Below are 24,188 nucleotides of genomic sequence, written 5' to 3'. Positions count from 1 at the left end.
TTGACAATCAGAAGACTTTGCAATCTCTTTGAGGTGTTATCAGTGATCAATTTGTACTGCTCAACTGTTTCAAAACTGATCTTTGCCTGCCCATTGTAAGTCTATAGCTTCAATGTGAGGCCAACAAGCAGATCTTTGATCACCTTTTTGTGGGGACCCTGTAGGTTTTGTCAGCTTTTTAATTATGAATGTCGCGTGACATTGCAACTGTTGCCATTACATTTTTGTTGTCTTTTGATTGGAGCTGGTGAATAGCAGACAGACGAGGAGAAACCCTGTGAATGTAGGACTGTTGAAGATTAGTTTACATGTTATGTGCCGTCTTCAGTTCATCTCATGTGTTGAAGGGTTGTGATATCTTCACTTAATCTATGGGTTGAAACCTGTCAATATATTTCAAGCCCAGTTCCCATGACAGAAGGGAAGAAGAAAGCTTGACACTGATATGACTAGAAAATAGAAATAATAAACATGATTAGATTTATAAACAGTGGACTACTCACTGAGAACAGGACGAGAAAACTGACCTGTTATGTTGGTATTTTACAGGTTCCTTCAATATTTTGGCAGGTATTCTCTAAGTTCTACTTAAAAGAAGTTAAAGAACACCGATTTTGTTAATATGAATGTACTTAAATATTTTAAAGTGTTTTAGAGTTTATAAAACCAACTACAGATCAACCAAACCCTCCACAGATCAACCAAACCCACCACAGATCAACTTATATACAGATGATCTTAATTATATATGAATCCAATTTCACCAACCATACCAATGAAATACTACACATTACTACACTGTGGCTGAAGCCAGAACCATGGACCTCTGATCTGAGGTCAGATGCCTTGCTCACATGAGGTTAACCCCATCAGTAAGCTGAATAAGGTGAGGATGTCTTCTACGGGATGACTCCATGCCCTGTTACACATGTTGCACAGATCTTGAATGTTTTGTCAAATTGAAAGAGTACTGGGCACTTATTCTCGAAACGTTCGTAGCCCTAAGAATTCTTATCTTTGATCGTAGCCAATGTGTTAAGAATGGGCTTAAGAAGTTCATAGGGCTACAAACGTTTCGAGAATAGCTAGCCAGATCTATATGAAGTAGGGGAACGTCCTCATAAATCTCCATTCCTTAAGAAAACATAGACCCTGGCTCCATTCTTTTAAGGTAATGAAGGGTACTCCGGATTTCCAGTGTTCACCTAATTGGTGATGTTGGAATTAAGTAGTGTTTACTTGCCCCACACACATGCAAAAGGAAATTAGATACTTAATAGTGTCTAGTATGAATATTTGACAATCATTAGGGCACTTGTTGAAAATGTAAAGTTTAATTTGAAAATTTATAGTTTTTAATGCTAGAATGTAAGAGTCAAATATGGATTTTGTTTTTTTGTAATGTTGGTGTTGCACTGGAAGAAGATGCCTGCATGACCCACAGCCTGGCGACTTCTTGCTTTGTGAAAGTAACTGAAGTGTATGTAAAATCACTGCTCACAAGGTTCAGGGGGTTCAAAAATTATTATAGAGCATGTTGAAGTTAATGTTTGGCATTGGCAGAGCGTGGGGTGGGGGCTTGGGGTTTTTGTGTGTGTATAGAGATGTTTAGTTTTGTAAATACATGCTCATTTTTTGTGTATAACATTTTGCAATCAACAGATATCATAACATGTCATGTGTGCAAGTATCACACCTGCCTGTCAAAGTTAATCAAAGCTGTGTATTGCATACTGGCATTAGCGGACAGGCAGGCAGACACATAGGTGTCCAGGGCTCCCACAGGTCAGGGAAAAGTCAGGGAAATTTGTCATTTCTCTGAAAGTCAGGGAAAAGTCAGGGAATTTTGATATGTTTTCAAAAGTCAGGGAATAGTCAGGGAATTTGGGGTTTAAGTCAGGGAAATTTAGGGGTTTGGTCAGGGAAAAATAAGACTCAGAATGTCGCTAATCAGGTATGGTAGTAGTCAAAGTCAAAGAAGCAGCACATGTTCCAGACATTTCATGAAATAAATTACAGTTCAGATAAGAGATTGCTTTTAAGCATAACAGCACGTTTTACATAAGGCCCTAGATTACATATTACATTTTCATTTCTGGAGGATAGAATGGAAACAAAGTCACTTGAAGGATATTTTTTACAGATAATTATTTGGCATGTATTGTTTTCTTAAATCAGCATAATTTGAATTTTATCTTCTACAGACGGGTGACATAACAGACATATTCTTCTATGAAGCACAATTGGTTGGATTTGTGAATCAAACAAAATGAAACATATTTTCCGGGTTAAAATTCCCAAATTCTGGGAAACTGACATAAATTTGATAAGAGCCTTCTTAGCAAGAATGGGGATATAGTAGGCCTTGCCCGTCTGTCTGTCCGAATCCATCCGTAATCATTTTGTTTCTGGAGCATAACTCGAAAACGGTTCAGTGTTTTTAACAAAACTTTGCAGATATATCAAACAGACCCTAAAGTGGTGCCTTTGACTATTTACATATTTTGTCATTTTTATTTTCTTTGGTTGCCATGGAAACGCGTTTTAGACTGTTCTTAAAAGGAGTGGTGGGCTTTGTTTCGAGCACAACTTCGAAAACCGTTTAATATCTTTTCAACAAAACTTGGCAGATATATCAAACAGAACCTAAAGTGGTGCCTTTTGCTATTTACAGATTTTGTCATATCTATTTTTCTTGGTTTCCATTGAAACATATTGGAATTTGTCTAAAAGAATGAAGTTCAACTGTCAGATGATTTGCTCTTTCATATTTGTATGGGCTGGGGGATTTGTCATCTTCTGATGACTCTTGTTTAGTATGGAAAAACACTAATCCGAGATAGGCATAGTGATTAACAATAGATAATTGTTTGCCATTCAAAAACATTTTTCTTTATAGGCAACAGATCCACCTCTTCTAAAGATAACTATGTTAACCGACAATTTTCCATTCATTTGTATACTGTTCCAAAATATTATATAGTATGATGGCTATGGTGGTTTCTTGCAAATTGTGAAAGCCCATATTGGCCAAAAATACCCATATAAGTTTCATTGTTAAAGTACAGCATAGGTTTATAATATGCCCTATGTTCTGACATTTGCTGTTTATTCACAAAATTGAAAGTGGTTTAATGATGTTCATAATCTAGTTGTCATGGTTGTACTGAATGTAAAGTTAAATCTTGCATGTTTATTCTTTCCAAATACGCCTTTTATAATTACAACATTTTGTGATAATAAAGAAATGTGTTCCTGACTTTGAGTGAAACAATTCAATTAAATCATTAGTTTCACATTTATGCTCTTTGTCAAAAGCCTTTAATATAAAATACAAAGTTTTCAGATGATATATTACTGACTTCACCTGAGAATATATATTTGATGGTCATGGTCAAATGCTTCTAATAGTATTATGTAACATTGTGGCAGGAGAGTCAAGGAAAATTTTCTTCATGACAAATATCAATGTTTTGGTTAATGTAATAAATTAACAAATATTGTGTGTATTTATGATATGTGTGAAGAAAATATCTTAACAGGGTGGTTAGGACTGACTGAAAGGGAGGAAGAAGGCCAGTTTTTACACTTAAATGGTCAGGGAAAAATCTATACTTGTCAGGGAAAAGTCAGGGAATTTTGGCCTGCCATGCCTGTGGGAACCCTGGTGTCAATAAAACAGACATTGAGTTTTGTCTCTGACAAAGACATATCTATATCACAGTTAGAAATTCTGTCAATGCTAAATAATGGCATTTCTTTTAAGTATCGAACTGAGAAAGTGACTCGGTAAGAAGAACGTGTTGTGAAATAGACAAATGAAATTATATAAACAGTTAAATCGGTAATCTACTGTCATAACATATGAAAAGCTCGCGCCTGTGAAATATCAACAAAACATTAGAAATTTAAAATAGCCCACATCAAAGCCTACTCTTAGTACTCACCGCCAGCGAAGGTTTGACATATAGCTGAGTAGATCTAGATCCTTAACAAGGTTTTTTCATGTAACGAGTAGATTATTTACTATTTGTTGTTTGTGTACACAACCAAGATTACACTACTCCTGCTCACGATTTCCAAGCTGCGCGAATCTATTCACTGTGCATGCGCCATGAGCTCAGTGCAACGCAGCAGTTGAAACCACTTTTCACCCCAGGTGGGGTGAATTTAGTGAATCGCTTGAAGTCCGATTTTGCGGTTGGGGGTTTCATCGCGTTAGTTTTCAGCTTTATAACTTAAGTTGAATTTGCATTTTTGATAATTTGTTACTGTAAGTCCATACAGAAAGGTATCAGAATCTGCAAAGTTGTGTTTTACGTTGCATGTGACCTTTAAGAAACCTTGCTCAAACAATGTCCACTGTACATGATTCTGACTACATTAGCATTTGTTTAGGAGTCAATATCAAATAGTGATAATACCAGGTGTTCATGAAAAGGTGAGAGTGTACTGCCCTGCTGTTTACACATGTCACACTTAAGTCAGCTGCTAGTTTCCCTTTGTGTTAACACCTCCAACATAACTGTTGGAGCTCAAATATTGTTAATAAGGGTTTCTTGAATTTGTAATATGTTCCAGTGGTGTAATTACGGAAATAAAGTGAACTGACCTGAATCAGTGTTATTGAGTGTGTAGATGATCAGGAGAAATGGGACAATATGGACTGGATCACATCAAAATAGAGAAGATGACCATATTACTGCTTCTTGACTTTATAGTTCATAGAAATTTTGAACATACACTGTACATTTCCACTGAATCAGATTCCATGTTATATCAGATTGTTGACAGTTTATGTTTAGATGTAGACATGGTGGGCCCATGCAGAGTTATGTTTCCCTGGGTTCTCCAGGATTCGATGATTGTGGGTTCAATTCAGTTATGCTCTAGGTCTTAGTTAGTCATCATGATACAATTTAACCAAAGCTGTGGACAGTAGAATATTATGACTTGTAAATGAAAATCGCAGGAGGATAAGCAAATAAATCTTGTTTGTGTATCAAAACCACATTAAGTAGCCTCTACTTCAGCCTCAAAGCGGAAAGAAGTATAAGTTTTTGTAGACTTTCTGAACAAATAATACAAGCATACGCCAATCCTGTGCTTATGCATCATTTGACAGGTTGATTGCTCTCGGTCTGTTAGAAAGTGAAACTGCTGTCAAACATTCTTGCTGAATATATCTGTACACTCATGCTTAACATGAGAGATGAGGATCGAATGTTAACCGGTTGATTGTATGTATGATGGTGTGGAAAGTTACTCATACTGTCACTCACTGGACTGCCTGGCCCAGCCATGTTATTCACTCACTGGACTGCCTGGACCTGCCATGTTATTCACTCACTGGACTGCCTGGCCCAGCCATGTTATTCACTCAGTGGACTGCCTGGACCTGCCATGTTATTCACTCAGTGGACTGCCTGGCCCAGCCATGTTATTCACTCAGTGGACTGCCTGGCCCAGCCATGTTATTCACTCAGTGGACTGCCTGGCCCAGCTATGTTATTCACTCACTGGATTGCCTGACCCAGCCATGTTATTCACTCAGTGGACTGCCTGGCCCAGCCATGTTATTCACTCACTGGACTGCCTGGCCCAGCCATGTTATTCACTCAGTGGACTGCCTGACCCAGCCATGTTATTCCCTCAGTGGACTGCCTGGCCCAGCCATGTTATTCCCTCACTGGACTGCCTGGACCTGCCATGTTATTCCCTCAGTGGACTGCCTGGACCAGCCATGTTATTCACTCAGTGGACTGCCTGGCCCAGCCATGTTATTCACTCACTGGATTGCCTGACCCAGCCATGTTATTCACTCAGTGGACTGCCTGGACCTGCCATGTTATTCACTCACTGGACTGCCTGGCCCAGCCATGTTATTCACTCAGTGGATTGCCTGACCCAGCCATGTTATTCACTCCGTGGACCGCCTGGACCTGCCATGTTATTCACTCACTGGACTGCCTGGACCTGCCATGTTATTCACTCACTGGATTGCCTGGCCCAGCCATGTTATTCACTCACTGGATTGCCTGACCCAGCCATGTTATTCACTCAGTGGACTACCTGACCCAGCCATGTTATTCACTCAGTGGACTACCTGGACCTGCCATGTTATTCCCTCCTGGGCAGAGCTGGAGGAGTGGAGATGGAAGTGAAAACACTTTTTCTGTAATGTGTAAAAATTTCAGACTGATTACTTCATTATTCCCATAGAAGGCTGACTAAAATAAGATTTAAAGTTATAATGTGTGACAGGAATATTGTGTCATTTCACTGCAGTGTCATGGACTGTTGATCATACTGTTAACCACTAGTATTACTGGTCCATCTTAGACCCATGAAGATCCGGGGTAGAATAGGTCTTCAGCATCCCATGCTTGCCACAAAAGGCAACTATGCTTGTCGTAAGAGGTGACTAACGGGATCGGGTGGTCAGGCTCGCTGACTTGGTTGACACATGTCATTGGTTCCCAATTGTGCAGATCGATGCTCATGCTGTTGATCACTGGATTGTCTGGTCCAGACTCAATTATTTACAGACTGCCGCCATATAGCTGGAATGTTGCTGAGTGTGGCGTAAACCAAAACTCACTCACTCAACTCACTCATTCTGGACCATCTTAACTAATCAGTCTGCAGTGATGCAGCAAAAAACTCTAGCTTGACAACATGCAAACATGTCTTTCTTGTTTGCTGAAGATTATTATTGGTTTTTGTATTGTCCAAATTCATGGATATTCTTATTCCAATCATATTTCAATTTTCTGATTGTGTTATGCGACATCTCTTTTGCATCTAGACCCATGAAGGTCCGGGTTAGAATGTACCTTCAGTAACCCATGCTTGTTGTAAGAGGCGACTAACAGGATCGGGTGGTCAGGCTCATTGGCTTGGTTGACACATGTCATTGGTTCCCAATTGCGCAGATCGATGCTCATGCTGTTGATCACTGGATTGTATGGTCCAGACTCAATTATTTACAGACCGCCGCCATAAAGCTGGAATATTGCTGAGAACGGCGTAAAACTAAACTCGCTCACTCACTCACTCACTCTTTTGCATCTAAAGCATTATGACTGTAAAAATATGTTCACAGGTATATACTACTCAAAAAGAGATTTACTTAACTGAAATGACGCATCTATATCAAGACACATAATAAATATAGGGAACATGGTGTTTTTAGTTTCCCTTCTCAGCAATCCAGTGTTTCAATGTTGGGAAGAAATTAATCTGAGGTGTTTGATGAAGTTGCTGTAAAATCTTTAGGTAGTACTTCATGAGTAAGAACTGTGCAGAAGCTGCAATCTGATATCCCACATCACTGAACCACAACTGTGACTGGAGGACAATGAAGTCATGAAAAGTATTGTATTGGCTATATCAGTGTTATGATGCATTAGGGTATAACATTACCCTAACGACAACATTTCTTTCTGTTTTTCATTGCCATTATTGACTGTAATTTTTCTGCCAACCTGAAAATAAAAAAAGCTCTTTTTATTTTATTTTTTGCCTTATTTATTTAACTGACTGCCGATTCAATTGTTTCCTTCCTGTGTCAGTGCTGGGATGAAGGTTGTAGGTAGAAGAGGACAAGTGAAAATTCACAAGAAGGCTTAGCACTATTAACATTCTTTACTTACATTTCATTTATTAATCTACTTTCATATATTAAAGAGGTAAGAAAGTGTTTTAATAACCTAGATGTCTAACTTTATGACAGTAACATCTGTTTCAATCTAGTTGTAATTGTATGGACCTGCGGCCTTAAAAATCTAATAAATTCTGTCTGTCTGTCTGTCTGTCTGTCTGTCTGTCTGTTTCAATCTAATTTGATGTTCTCTGCTGCTATCTATTAGAACCTGTAATTGTTTATCCTTTAGTATTTACTCATTGCCCATATAAACTACCTACAAGATTGACTTTGCTGACTTGAATGTACAGCAATGGTTCTATTTTCTAAAATTAGTCAGTCACTATTCACAAGCTGAAGTCAGGTCATCAGAATGTGCACTTCAAGTTAAAACTTATTTATCTCCTCGATGTCTAATTGATGAAAAGATATGGGAATATTAATTATAACTGATTTGATGACATTTTCACTGATAGAACTCAGTGCTCTCATGACACAGGGGCACTACAGTGGACTCTCAGGTCAAGACATTCATGTGTTGCCCCAGTCACAGGGTCTGGAGCTCAAATCAACAACAGTCTCACTTACCAATAGCAGGGATTAGATTTTGAAGTCTTAGTGAGGACATTATCTGTATAGGAAATGAGAGGCCATATATCTCTATATAGTCTCTGGAAACACCAATGATCAGAGTTGAGGTGAATCCAGGATTACTGGTCGTGACTAGTGGATCAATGTTACTCAGAAACAGAAGTTTGTGCAGCAATTTGTGGCACCAGTGAGATCACCCCTCATATATTGCAATATAGCTAGACTACAAGTGATGACTAAAGATAGTAAAACCATTACATGCATAAATTACATGTTCTACTGATTACAGTTGTACATATACTGCCTTGGCATGGTTGTCCAAATAAAATAAATGATTTGAGCATAATCTTAAAATTGATTTCTGCTGTCCTTACAGATGGTTATGCAATTTCTTGTCACACTCAGTTGTGTTAGCCACAAACTGACTCATGGCCACAAATGAGTCCTAGGTGGCAGTGTTGTACAACTTAGTTGTTAGCTTGAAGCCTTAAAAATGGTTCCACGTTAACTGATTTTGAACATGAAAATTATTCTTAAATCAACAATGATCCTTGAGGCAGTGAGACTAATATTAATTATAACACTAATAATAGAAATGTATTAACAGAAGTTGGAAACAATTTACCTTCACCTAGTGACTACAAATGAAATTATAAACATAGATCATGAATGTATGTAAGGCCTGTCATATGTAATAACTTGGTTCAGTTGATTGATTGATTTAATTGATTTAATTAATTTACTGTGTTTAATTTAAGTGTTGGGGATCAAAATTGCAGAATATTGTGTTTGTTGAAGTTGGCATTTAATTGTAGAGTCCATATGGGAAAAGTGTCAAGCACCTGTAAGCCATGCTAGCTATAAGTGGAGATTACAATTATTATTCTGTTATAAATTCATGTTGCAAACCATGAAAATTGGCCTATGTCTGCCATACTATGATTGTTTTATTTAACAGATTCAGAGGGGAAACAAATGACTACACTTGATTTTATTTTTATTCCACATTTGAGAAATGTAATGGAGCTGTACAATGATGTATAGATAAAAGCAACAAACATTGATATGCAAAAAGCAGTTAACATTACCGGGTTCACATACTGTATGTACATGTAGCATTTAGTATGATGTTCACAACAAGAATATACATGTATACTGATGTCTTGCACCGATGCTCATAAACCATAAGGGGATAATGCACTCACTAAGATGACAGATACATGGCTGGTGAGTTGAGGTCCTTGTTTGAATTTACGTCTATACAATAATGATGGTTTGAAATAATTTAAAGTGATTGAGCCATTTCCTTCAGGCTAAAATGAGAATAGCATTCTTCTCATTGTATTCTGGAAGCTAAAAAGTAATGCTCTGTCTTATAGTTGAACTGTTAATCATTTAACAGTGATATGTAATGCCTTAGACCTTTTTGTCCAAACATTTTCTTGTACATAAATAGTTTCCAACAAAGAAAGTTTTGGTCCATCTCCACAGGGTACATAAATATGTTGAGACAGTGTGTACCAGCGAAATAAGCAAATCCTAATCTTTCTTTGAATTACTAATGCACCTTGTCACCTCATGTACAGCGGACGATATGTTTTTCTTGTCTGAAATAGGGAACGAGTTTGCCTTGGACTTGGCCTGACACTTCCAGGTCTGGTCTTGTAATGTAGTTGAGGACTATCACGAGGTGTTTGTCTAGCAGATGCAAGAGGGTCTTCAGATCTGCTTGATGTCCTGGACTGATGTCCATTCATCAGAGACAGATCTGTGCTCTGTCGGCTTGGGCAAAGCATAGACATGGTGTTGCTTTTCAAAGAGATATTAGTCGTCTGTCTAGATGTAGATCTGGATAAATCTGTTCCTTGTCTGGACACTGACCTACAGAAATCTGTACTTTGTCTTGATATTGATTGGTTATCAAGGTGAAGTTCTGAAATCTGCCGACTAATTAGTGGTTGCTGGTATCGAGGTGTTTTCTGCTTAGGTGATGTAGGCACAGTATCAGAATTGGACCTGTTTACTAGCATGTTGGCAGGTCTAGGACTTCTCTTCAGTCTTCTTCTAGGACTCCTGCTGAGTTTTGTTTGGTAGCTTCTCTCATTGTTGTTGGCTGACATGTCAAAATCAAAACGGCTATCAAACGTTGAAGTTTGTTCAGAAGAAACAATGCCTTGGTACACCTTGCCATCTCTACTGATATTCTTGTCATTGGTTCTCTCGTGTACAGACTGATACTGTTCATGTCTCCTATGCTGTTGTTCAGCATGATAATGAACACTCTTCAGCTGATTCAACAGATTCTCAAGACCATTAGTATCCTTCTGCAGATCCTGAAACTCCTGCTCTGTCTGGTACATCTGTTTCTCCTTCTGACTTTTCACTGCCAACACATCATCTATCAAGCTGTGTATCCTTTTCGACAGTGGCTCCTGAAGCTGCAATGTGGCAGCCTCTTCCAACTTCTGAATCTCTCTCTCCTTACCCTGCAACTGTTCCTCCAGTGCTTGTACTTGAAGCTGCTTTTCCTCAACTTTCTCATTAAGGTGCCTGAGTTCATCCTCCAGGTTTTCAATCCTTTCATTGGACTCTTTCTCTGACTTCATCACCTCCAAGTCCTTATTGTCAAGATACTGTTTCAGTGAGGCTTTGTCGGAAAGGACATTCTTCACCATGCTACTCACATCATTTTCTGCATGTTGCTTTTCAGTTTCACTAAACTGACTGGAAATACTTGAAAGTATGTTGTCCTTGTTTGACACAACATTCAACATTTCCTTTGCTACTCTGTCCAGTAACTCAGAGGTGACATTTGATTCAACAATGTTAAATTCTCGAATTCCCTGACTATGAAGGTAGGTCACCAGTCTCAGATGGATATGTTCGATTGTCAACCGCAGATGTTTGATGTCATTGACATCCTCTTCATTATGGAAATCTTCCAGTGTTTGCACAGCCTTTTCCAGTACAGATGTACTCTGGCTTCTGCTTGGAGGATCATAACTGGGCTGTATATTTGTATTATCATCAGAGACGAAATCACCTTCCCTAGTGTACACAATACCTGGAACATACAAATGTTGATAGAAACAAAACCACCAGAATAAACTCCAATTATTCTTCATGCCAATGTAACATGTGAATACAAAATCCTGTTGAGGAAGTAATAACAATAATAACAATTCATGTATAAAGCGTGTATCCTTTTGACTAGTTGCTCACTGGATGCTCTAATCACAATCTGATTATTATTACCCTGGATAACCCAACTCAGCGTGAAGAGAGGCAATTTTGAACAAACTCACTTGCCTAAGGTGAGACCACATGTATCACATGTGCTTCGTTGTGGGGCAGGACTGAAGTTCTAGAAACTCTCAGGAGTCAAGCAGCCATACACGGTCACCCATCCAAGGGACTCTCTGCGCTCGATGTTGCTTAACTTCAACTGAGCTCTATGCACAGGACCACATACCACCACATGGTCAAATGTAACATGTAAGTTATATTTGGAATTACACTTTCTCAGTAAAGTACAGATTCTAGCACTTTTGGGTTTAGTTCCATTTGGGATTTGAACCCACAGGCACCTAATCACCATCACACAACATCAGCAATGTAACTCACTCAGCCACCATGGCTTCCTAAATATATCTGACAGCTGGTGGTATAGATCTATGTTGAAGGTTATTCATTGTCTGTATGTGAATGTTCATGGCACCATCCTGAGTTTTCTGCTCTCGTTCCATTGTTTGAAAACATGCATGAAAGTCAATTAGTTCTTGTCATTGCCCAAATGCAGGAAGTTCTAGATGGAAACATGGCTTTTTGAGCATACATCAAGTTCTCCAGGCCCCACTTAAATTTGTAACATTGTTGACAACATTTTAATGCCATATTCAGTCAGTCCTTGGCTCATGGTTTCAGTAGAAGGTATGGGAAAATGACAACAATATTTTGAACAGGGGACATTACATACGTCTCTGCTTGTTGTAGAATGTCTCCAACTCTTCTCTGATCCAAGGTGCCTGTCCCTCCAGCACTCGTAGTAGGGTGGGAAAGGCATTGGGGCCACGGCGTGGAAGGACTGACAGGAACTTGGCATTCTTGGCTTGCACAGTCGCCTCACACTGAAGAAGATTGTCATCATGTCTTCATACAATGTCTGTGTCAGTCTTGCTAGAAATTTCTCAAAGTCTGTAAGCATCGGTGTTCGTATACCTTCAGTAATGGATGATTATTATCTTAGCCTAATGGAACAGACAACATTTCGCATTCTTAGGCTTCTTTCTGGTAGTTAAGTAGAGATAGTGCAGATAATGTACAAAAATAATACCAGACTATTTTAGAAGTGCCTGTCATTTTAGAAAATATATAATCATATGAAGTAGTCCAGTATTGAATTCTGCAAAAGTACTGAATTAAGTTTTCACCTCAGACCTAAAACCCATTATAGTCTTATATGACTATTGAACTGGTCAAACACTATATCCGTCACCATCAGTGGTGAATCAAACATCATTACCGAATGTTCACTACACTACAGGGAACCTTAACTGATGTGAGTCAGCACTTACACCAACCTGCAGAAACTCAGCACTGTTACAGCCTCATTGTAACCCTTTTGTTTGTTTTCTAAAACCTATCTTCATTTCAATCATTATCATTAAAACTATTTCCCAGTTATCAGCTGTCACCTCACCTGCACAAGTGTATTTCTAGCCACCTTGCTATTGGAGTAAACCACCTTGGCGTGTCAGTTGTAATATTTAATGAAAATGTGAAACCTTCAGTTTCTGATAGGAATTTGTGTACCAAACACTTCCAATAAGGCCATTTATCATTACTTGATTTACAGAAATTTTTCTCTCCATACTTGAAGTTGGTGGTCAGTAAGGCTGTAACGATTCACTCGCATATTCGGTGAATCGAACCGTAGCTCTTCATGAATTCAATTCGTTATTCGTGGTCATGAGAACCAAATATTTACGATTTTTTTAAGGGAGCATGTTTTACTTGGACCCTTGTGTACTTTTGGAAAGTGAGATATGTAAGTATTGAATATGTACTAGCATTGCTGTAGTGCAAGTCATGTTAGTTTGCCAAGGCCGCACATGGCAGTTGACTATAACTTTTACATACCAAACTTGAGCGTCATGAGATCACTGGTTACTGCTGTGACAATACGGGCGTTCCATATTGTACATCAATCACTTAACTACAATATTGTATTCATGAATAATTATTCGTATTCGTTACCCAATATTCATGATACGTATCATATTTGCCACATAGTGTATTCGTTGCAGCCCTAGTGGTCAGGGGGAACCACTCCTCACCCCAAAATGTCACCATTCTCATATGGAATATTGCTGAGTGCAGTGTAAAACTAAACTCACTCACTCACTCTTCTAAGAACCAACCAAACATAAATATCTGGTGGACATTCATGCTATCAACCAGAGCCATGCACCAAAGTCTGCAATCTAACCCACCCAGGAACCGCTGCTTCCACACAAAATGGAAGTCTGACAACTGGTAGTCTAGATCACATACTTTGTGCACACCCTGAAAAGTACTTTAAGTTTAATACAGATACTTACACTAATATCAAGTGTGATGTATTTTCAAAAGGTGACAAGAAAACGTTACTGTGTTGATGCAATTCAAATGTTGATGCCAATGATGCATGCTGTTTATATTTGCTGACATCAAGACCTTGATCACGACTGTCAAGGACTCAAAGACCCCCCTAAAACTACATTCCATGATGAGAAAGAATTTCCGTCGTGTCATATGTAATGCATTCACATACCACAGTTACCAGGATGTATCTATAAAGGTAATTTACTGTAAATGTCATCTGTGAGATTATCCTTCAATAAATCTTCATTATCTGAATGTGATGTGTCTATTTCTGATACACAAGTCTGAGTGACGGTAATCTCTGTGCATACAACTTTACGAATCTGACTTGGCCTGCTGGTTAAATATTATCATAGCTAAAATATATTGATCATGTTTTGTAGGCTATTGAAAAGCATTCATACATGGAACTGAGCCTTCAAAGTTAATGTGCAGGGAGGGGATTTTGTTGTTGTTGGAGACTATTGTTTAGAAATTAAAATGGTATCATAATTTGATGATAATAAATACTGAGAATAGCAAAATACCATATATTTCACTCCAGGGTAAATCTAATTTCATGTTTAATTTTTTTCTAAAGTTGTTAAAATGATGATTAATTTATAAGACTATGCAGGGGTGGAAATAACTTTAAAATTGCTCGTGTACTCCGATACAGTGGCACATGTAAAATCACTTGCCCTAATAATTTTCCCACTATACCAGCCGTTTTCTTGTTGATTTTTTAAATAAATAACATTATTAACATTGGAAAGTCAACTGGACACTGGTACAGCGTGATATACAAATTTGCTTGCCGGACAGAAAAAAAACACTGGACTCGGACGTCCGGCAATGGGTTATTTCCACCCCTGCTATGTAATGGATATAAATATTTTGCTTTGTCTTAACTGGTTTGATTTAGAACCGAAAGAAAACTAATCATCACTGTATAAAATGTGTATGGTTTTAATCAAACACAGCTCTAACAAGATATTTTTTAAAACAAGAAAACATTTTCAGATATTTTTTTATGCATGGAATGTTGTAGCCATTTTGAACATGAATGTAAAAAGATGTGACACAATTTGATATTGAAAAAGACCCTTTAAGTTGTATTTTCAAAGATGAGGTTTAAACTGATTCAAATAAACAATTTCAGAGTTGCACTTTGTATTATAACTAACAGACAGTGGAGCTGAATGACTTACTGTGATCTCCTCCTTGAGGTCGAGATCTAAAATCCCTTGCTCTATGAACTCTCCCAGGAAAGTTTCACTCAGAATGATACCTTCAACCAACACGTTGTGGAACTTCTTGAGAGTCGCTTTCTTTTTCATTCATTGCTACCAACTTCCAGTCAGCCAGTCTTCAGTGTTAACTTCATGAGTGATACCATTTTGATTATATTGCTAATTGTCTTACCAAATGATAAATATAGAGATTATCACAACCACTGTTATGATGCAACTGAGTGTTATTGTCCATTGTTCCAGAGCTCTTCTAGTGTCTTTGAGCAGTGTCCAGAATGGGTCCAGTTAAGTTTCATCTTCACATCCATACAATTGAAAATTGAAAGTAATTGCCATAGTCTTCAAATCCTTTTTACGGCATTTACGCTTTTCAACATTGTTAGTCACTGGACCTGACTCACTAGTATTCCACTATTCTACTATACGTTTGTAGTCAGTGTTCCTAACTCTCTTCACTTTCCTATATTAGATGAAATCTGTCAGTCATACTTAGGTAGTCATCCATCAGACACCTGGGGTTGCCCGTGACGTAAAGCCAAGTAACCCGATTCACGTATATCGCATATATCAGGTCTAGATGGTTTCAATTGGTGCACTGCTCTACACGGTCGCTGTGAACACTAACCTACCTAGCAGCAACAAAACAAAAGATAAGAAATATAAATGACACACTATCATATATCCCTGCCATGCTGAGCATTGGAGTTGGTCCAAGTCAGCATTATTGTATAGATCTCATCTACAGTTTTGGATTGTAATTGCAATATGACAATTCACATGATTATGACAGTGGTCTGTACTTGAGGAAGCTTCAGAAATAAGTCACTGTGTTGATGCATTGATCACTCAAAGTTTATTATATATCATTATTATAACAATTGTTGCCTTATGTGTGATTGTATCCAGTGATTATTGGTCCCAAAACAAAATTTGAAGAGTTAGATCTCTTTAGCTCACCTGGTCTGAAATGCCATTTGTTGTCCATCATCATCCATAAATGTTTTACATTTATTTTTATCTTCTCTAAAATGGCTTGATGGATCTAGATGACATTTTACATGGATGTTGTTTAAGGTTTGAAAATTGTGTTTTCATTATGACCACATTTTTTAACTTTAAAAATAGTTGGAAATGTATTAAAAATCTTGGTAAAAAACTGTAAGGGCCAGATCAAGGCCTGAAACTTTGTAAGTGACATGGTCAACATATGTAGTTCCAAGTCTATCACTGGAAATCAAATATGGCTGCCAGTAGCCATTTTGGAATAAAACTAAACTGTGTCTTCCCTCAGAATCAGAGACTGCTGAACTATGATTGTACCTACACATGATGTCACCTGAATTTGTTAAGGAGGTTTGAATCTTACAGCAGCAATTGCAGTTTTGACAACAGCCTTTCTTAGTGGTCCACTGACTACATATCCAGGTGAGCTACAAAGGTTGAGGGCACTATTTTTACATATTATGTAATACTATTAAATAAAGTAAGGGATATTGAGTAAAGGGTGTCACAGTTATTGATATTTCACATCTTAAATGTGATAAATGTTTTACAGTGTGACAGGGACATCTGACTGAGATTTGCATTAGTCTTTAAAAGTCAGATGATAGATTTTGTTGGATGATTGACCAAAGAGCCCTGAGTATATAAAGTCAACACTCATTAATATTGGGGGATCCGCCTGGCCTGATGTTTCTTTTGTTCTTTCCATCTTCCATGGGGGCTGTGGGGGAGCATAATGGTTAAAGCGTTGGCTCGTCACGCCGAAGACCCGGGATCGAATCCCCACATGGGCACAATGTGTGAAGCCCATTTCTGGGTCCCCCGCCATGATGTTGCTGGAATATTGCTAAAAGCTACATAAAACCAAACTCAGTCAGTCAGTCCATCTTCCATGATGCATAAGTTGCTTTTCATTTAACACTAGTTATCCAAGAATACCTCAGCAACTGTCCTGTGGAGCAGCCACTGGGGTGTTTCAACAGGCTCCACTGGATTGCTGTTGGATTGTTTGTTGTTTTACGCCACACTCAGTAATATTCCAGCTATAAGGTAGCAGTCTGTAAATAATCGAGTCAGGACCACACAGTCAAGTGATCAACAGCATTGGGATACAATGAAATGTGTCAACCAGAGTTCTGTTACGTGTAGTGCACATGAATATGTTGATGAATTGAGCTACTGTCAAGATTTTGATAAATTGTCCCACAGGACCTGGATTAGACTAAGTATCAACACCCTAGTTCTTATCAGAAGAGGTGGCTAAATTGGAATGGGTCAGCAGATTTGGTAACTTTGTTGATTGTGTGTCACCTATTGTGTTGTGTTGTTTATAATGTCAACCACTAGTCAAGACTAGATTATTTGCAGACTGCTGTAATATGGCTGGAATATATCGGACTGATACATTATTACAACAATCAAACAAACATTAAATTTATTCACACCAAATGTCAGAGTAAATGTCTTTATTTGATTGATGGCATCAAAATCTTAAATATAGTTATCAATCAATATATAATCGAATGAATGAATGTTTGAATACTTTTGACATTATACATAAGCCGATTGGGCAGTCTAGTGGTTAATGTGTTGACTCATCATGCTCAAACTGGGGTTTGATTCCCCATGTGGGTACAACGTGGGAAGCCATTTCTGATGTCCCTCGTTGTAATATATTGCTAAAATATATTGCTGGAATATGGCTAAAATCGTTGTAAAAATATACTCACCTAATATTGTCAACCAAATAAACTACACAGTCTTGCAATTCCATGGGTAGGATTATGGTTTGTTAATTACTACAATCCACTGTGTAGGCATGACAGGATCTAATGATTATCATCATCATCATCATCATCAACTAGGAACTTATATAGCGCAAGAATCCAGTCAGTATAACTGCTCAAACGCGCTTTGAGAGAATGCATGTCACATGTATCAGCAAAGTCCACTCGGTCTAGGCGTATGTCTTTGAGAATAAGTGAGTCTTGAAATTGGTTTTAAAAGTGGCCAAGTTATTTATAAGTCTCAGTTCTAGTGGCAGATCATTCCAGATTCGTGGAGCTGCTCTGGCAAAAGATCGATCTCCATAGGTGGTGGTCCTTGCATGTGGAACACACAGCATGCTTTGTCCAATGGATCTAAGAGACCTGGCTGGCTTGTATTCCTGGAGGAGTTCCTGGAGATACACAGGGGCTAGGCCTGTCCTTGCTTTGAAGGTTAACAGGAGCACTTTATAAGTGATTCTGTCTGCCACCTTCAACCAATGAAGTTTCTTTAGCACTGGAGAAATGTGGCTGTCTTTCTTTGTCTTTGTTACAAGTCTAGCTGCACAATTCTGAACGCGCGTTGCAGCTTTGCAATCAATTTCTTTGGTAGTCCAATTAGAAGAGCATTGCAGTAATCTAAATGGGACACAACACAGCACTGAACAAGAGATGTCACGGTCTTTAGATTTACAAATCGACGTATTTGGGCAATGTTTCGGATATTAAAATATGCATGTCTGCATACTTTGTTTACATGGGACTCTGCATTCATAGATGAGTCAAATACAAATCCAAGATTTCGTGCTTCTTTGCTTGGTTCAATGATGCAACCTCCAATTTCAAAGATGGGCAGAGCAAGTTTACTTCTCGTTGACTTTGAAGAGAGAATCAGCAGTTCCGTCTTCTCACTGTTGAGCTTGAGAAAGTTTAGGGTCATCCAGTCCTTGATGTCCTTGATACAGTTCATCAAACGACGATATGTATCCTCTACTGATGTTCTGTTGGAGGGCTTGAAGGCCAGATACAGCTGGGTGTCGTCAGCGTAGAGATGGAACGAGAGATTATTGGCGCGAGCAATGTCCCCAAGAGGTGATGTGTAGATTGTGAACAACACTGGTCCCAGTACAGAACCCTGTGGAACTCCATACTTGAGGCTAACTTTCTCTGACATTTGCCCATTGACTCTCACAGCCTGAAATCGTCCAGACAGATAGGACTCCAGCCATAAATAAGCTTCACCAGTAACTCCGAATCTCTCATTCAATCTCGTGAGAAGAATGGACTGATCAATTGTGTCAAAAGCAGCTGACAAATCGAGCAACACCAACACTGCCGCACCATCTGAATCAATGGCCTGCAGCAAGTCACTCTGCACACGCACAAGAGCTGTTTCCGTGCTATGATTACATCGGTATGCAGACTGCAACGTTTCTTCTTTCCCAGTTCGGATGATATGATCATGAAGCCTTGACGCTGCCACTCTCTCCATGATCTTAGCAGCAAAGGGCAAGTTGGAGACTGGTCTGTAATTTTTTAGGTTGTTTGAGTCCAGCCGAAGATTCTTGATCAGTGGTGTTATAGATGCTAACTTGAAGGTTCTAGGAACACAAGCTTGACTGAAGGAAGCATTGATCACACTGGTTAGTGTTGGTACTGTTTCATCGAGACACTCCTTCAACAACCAGGTCGGCATGGGGTCTAGTGAACAAGACTTTGTAGGACTCCTCACAATCACCTGTCTCACCTCCATCTCAGATGCTGGTAGGAGACAAGACAGCTTTGGAATATCCGTCATATTCATGTCGGCATGAGCTGTGGGCGAGGTTTGTATGATCGTCTGCAAACTTGTGAGGTATGATCGAATTTTCTCAATCTTTTCTGTGAAGAATGATGAGAATGTTTCAGCAATAACGTCTTCAGGAAGACCGTCTGGTAAGGCTTGAGACTTTGTCTTGAACAGTAGTCTGTTAGAGATCTTGAATATTTCCTTCTGGTCTTTTGCTGCTTCCACGATGTCAGTGAAATATATCCTCTTCGCCTGCTCAACCAATGCATTTACCCTATTCCGTGCTTGGGAGTGCATCTCTTTATGTACAGTGAGCCCACTGTGTCGCATAGTTCTTTCAAGTTTACGCCGTTCTCTTTTTGCTGCACGGATTTCATCGTTGTACCATGCCTCTCTCAAATGAACAGTTACAGTTCTTGTCTTTGGAGGAGCGTGATGGTCTACAACTTCTCTGACAATGGTGTCATAATTCTCAGCCATTTCCTGTACTCCAGTACCAGTGTCTTGAACCAGAGAATCTTTCAGCTCGGTTTTGAACTGCACCATGTCAATGCTCTTCCATTTCCGAAATGTTATTACATTCCTCTGCCTCCGAGGCACTTTGAAGCTGGTCGTTGCTAGGACAGCAAAGTGGTCTGACATGACAGAATGATCCATGTGAATGTTCTTGACATTTAAGTCATCCTTCCTGGTGATCACAAGATCCAGTGTATGGTTCTTCACATGGGTTGGTTCCTGAATATGCTGGAGAAGACCATACGAGTTCAGAAGACCCAGAAACTTAACTGTTTCAGGAAGGTCTATGTTTTCAGCGTGAATGTTAAAGTCACCACATAGTAACAGTTTACCTTTTATCAATATCAAGTCTTCTATAAATGAAGAAAATTCATTGAGAAAACCTGTTTCCGCCAACAACATTCTGCCAGGGGGCCTGTACACACATGACAGTACCAGATGTTCATCGCCAGATTTCAGTTTGATAGTAATATGTTCAAAAGATGAGAAGCTATTCCCAATTTTAAGTTGAGTGCAATGGTAGGAGTCTCTGTATAAAATACCGACACCTCCTCCATGCTTGCCAGTCCTCGCCTTATGGATGAACTTAAAACCGGGTGCAGTGAGTTTATTGATAACCAAATTGTCAGTGTCACCCTCCCGTAACCATGTCTCTGTGATGGCCAGTATGTCCAACCTGTTGTCTAAAACAAGAGACTGTATAGTCTCTGGCTTATCAACAGTCACTGATTGAGTTTTTACTGATCTAGCATTCAAAACACCAATTCTGGATTCATAAGTTTTGTATGTCATAGTGTTCTTGTTCAAGATTGAATTTGATTTCAATCCACCACGACATCCTCTTCGTGTCTTCTTCACACTACAAATATCTAGTGACCTTATTAAGCTGAGAGTTGGTAAGGGTAACTTGTGATGAGTTCTTTTTTCCACGTTATGTAACTCCTCTGATGTATATACCAGCATTGTTAACAACACAGTGCATGACAAGCTGATTACATAAATCTGCATGGTCCATTGAACGGACTCAGGTGGCAAGTCTATTGTTCTCTTGATTGCCAACAAGCTTGGGCACGCTGCTTAAATTCCGTATATCACAAATATCAGCAAATAATATCCTCAAATATCTCCACAGCAAAAAGGAATATAGTCCAAATGATTTCACGGTTGTGTTCCCTGGTACTCGATACACATTCAAGACAAATTTCACGCTTCTAGTCAACAGCGTTATTGAGAAATAACAAGTGAAAAGCAGAGCTCTCAGAGGTGCAGCCAGCATGGCGCACACTTCTTCACATTATCTGTAACCATTATGTGTTTGAATGGTTACAGATTTGGCCTGACTACAATCAGTGGTTTGTCAGCAGCATACAATAGCTCAATGATTTCAAACAGTAAATGTCAAAATCTCAAAAAATACCATCCTCATGTTTTTATTGGCCAAAAATGTAAACTTCCAAAAAAGTTTTAATTATTGTTTTTTTTGTCCCATATACACTTCATAAATTGCCCAAAATAAAATACTTTTAGTATTCAAAAGGAATATTACCTTGACTGGTGATTTTTTTTTTTTATTTTTTTCCCTCCTGCCTTTAGGTTTTCTGAGGACAAAAATCCATAAAACAAGAAATAAAATTGGTCTGGCCTCTTCAACAGGACAGTATTGATTGTCCTCTGTATTTGGGAATAGTAATGTTCTCATCTATTAACTAAAAAGTAGAAAGACCAGGCAAAGGTAGATAGTTGATTTTGCATTGATTGAATTGTTATGTAATAAATAACTTCAAGTGGCATTAGTGTCCCACCAACCAGTGAGTGTAGTCTTAGCAGGCAGATCCCTTCCTGGTTGTACTCAGTTTCTCAACTGACCGTGTCTTCTTGCTACATACCTGCATGTTGTATTTCTGACATAGCTTATAGTTTTACACTAACATTCTGTTTTAAACTCTGTGACCACCATTCTTTCATACATTGCTGTAAATCCCTATTTGTACTACAGTGCTGTGATTATTGTATACAAGGTTTGCACAGATCTGGAAAGATTTATCAGATGCAAAATGCTTGATTCTGCCATTTTACCATTGAAGTGCTGGAATTCTTTTGACAATTCTTGAAAATTGCTTGAATGTAAATAAATGGTAATAATAGTGTTGAAAATATATACTTCCTGTCCATAATAAATCTCTGCTTAATGCAAAGTTGTTAGTAGAATATATACTAACTCAACATGCAAGACACACTGTCTTCTGTCTGTTATAGGTCACATGCATTATTAGCGTGTTGTATCACTGAATATAGTTTAATTGTTGTGGCATGCATTATTACGTCCATAATAAATCTCTGCTTAATGCAAAGTTGTTAGTAGAATATTGACGAACTCATGAACACGACATGAAAGATTTATCAGATGCAAAATGCTTGATTCTGCCATTTTACCATTGAAGTGCTGGAATTCTTTTGACAATTCTTGAAAATTGCTTGAATGTAAGTAAATGGTAATAATAGTTTGAAAATATATACTTCCTGTCACAACATGCAAGACACACTGTCTTCTGTCTGTTATAGGTCACATGCATTATTAGCGTGTTGTATCACTGAATATAGTTTAATTGTTGTGGCATGCATTATTACGTCCATAAAAAATCTCTGCTTAATGCAAAGTTGTTAGTAGAATATTGACGAACTCATGAACATGACTTTCAGAGTAACTATATAATATGAAATAATGTTGATACCAAGTGTTCGCAGAAAGATCATATCCTGCACCACTGGTACCAACCATCACAAACAAGTGCAAAGGCGATTCCATTGTTCACCTGAAAACCAATACAAGTACGCATGGTATAAATTAGTCAAAATAGGAAAGTGCTACTGACATCAATTGTATCTCTGATGCATTACTTTTGGAAATGTCCTCCACACCATAATTGTTTTAAAGCTTTCGTGAGGCATTACATGTTGTAACCTCAAGCAAACAACTTCTGGGCAAGATTCATGTCACTACCTTTGAAATCTTCATATAAAGAGCATGCTTTATTGTACCTGAAAAGTTGAGAAAAAGCTGGATCTGTTGGGATATTTCTTCTTCGTTGAGTGACTTTAGTGAGTGTGATGAACAAGGGGATAGTCCTTTGTATACATAACTGCCTTATTTATACAACACATATATATATATGTAATAAAGAAGTTGTAGATCTATATAAACACCATCTCCCTTGTAAGGATATTGTTTGACATGAGGGAAAGTCATAGGAAAGGACATTTTTAATGAAAGGAAGACCTCCAGTTTGAGTGAAGACCTCCAGTTTGAGTGAAGACCTCCAGTTTGAGTGAAGACCTCATCAGGTGTTAACCAGTGTGGCATTGGGCAGTGCCAGCTGTGTCTCATGCTGTTGTGGCACTCATCTTGATCATGAAGACAAATGTTTTCCTTGAAGACTGTATAAAAAGTGCTTGTATTTAGAATCCAATGATATGCATGGGGCCAGTTATACAACTCTTATTATCCAGCTACAAAACCATAAAGTTGCATGGATAATCTGTCCACTGCATTTAATCTCATGCCTTATACATGTACTCAGTCCAGTGTAGTGATTGTTCAGTTTGCTGAAGTATATGTGAGCATTATTCATCCTTCATACTTTGTATCAAAAGCTTACTTTGAGGACTCAATACCAAACACATCATGTTATTTTATTGTTCTCAAGTATTAACAGTTAAATACAATGACAATATGTGTTCCTTTCCTTCTGCACTTGATGTGGGGTCCCATCAAATGTTATAAAGACAGTCTTCGATAGGAAGTCTTTCTTTAGCATGTTCACTGAGTTTGAAATACAAATAAGGAAATCCCTTAGAAGAATCTGCTCTACTTCAAGTTAGAATTGGTCTTCAGCAACCCTTGCTTATCATAAGAGTCAACTGAAGTGATCAAGTCTATTCTGGGGTTCAAACCCACACCCTCAGAGTCAGGCACCTAATCACCAGCACACAAAGTCAGTCATCTA

At 38.4% G+C, this 24,188-nt stretch overlaps 2 protein-coding genes across 2 annotated transcripts in view; one reads left to right on the top strand and one right to left on the bottom strand.

Moving 5' to 3' along the window:
- Window positions 1-24,188, top strand: part of LOC124291333 (serine-rich adhesin for platelets-like) — a 148,829-nt gene that overhangs the window by 66,183 nt on the left and 58,458 nt on the right. The window lies entirely within an intron of this gene.
- Window positions 9,213-15,694, bottom strand: LOC124291334 (interaptin-like). The gene is made up of 3 exons (XM_046728311.1): window positions 15,070-15,694; window positions 12,213-12,363; window positions 9,213-11,300 (listed from the first exon to the last, which is right to left on the bottom strand). Exons 1-3 carry the CDS (start codon window positions 15,196-15,198, stop codon window positions 9,808-9,810), a joined length of 1,773 nt encoding a protein of 590 aa, XP_046584267.1. The 5' UTR covers window positions 15,199-15,694; the 3' UTR covers window positions 9,213-9,807.

Source organism: Haliotis rubra, unplaced genomic scaffold, assembly GCF_003918875.1.
Source record: "Haliotis rubra isolate DU_JTF1 unplaced genomic scaffold, ASM391887v1 Scf49, whole genome shotgun sequence".
In the NCBI taxonomy this organism is placed as follows: Eukaryota; Metazoa; Mollusca; class Gastropoda; order Lepetellida; family Haliotidae; genus Haliotis; species Haliotis rubra.
This window is presented reverse-complemented; position numbering and strand designations above follow the sequence as displayed.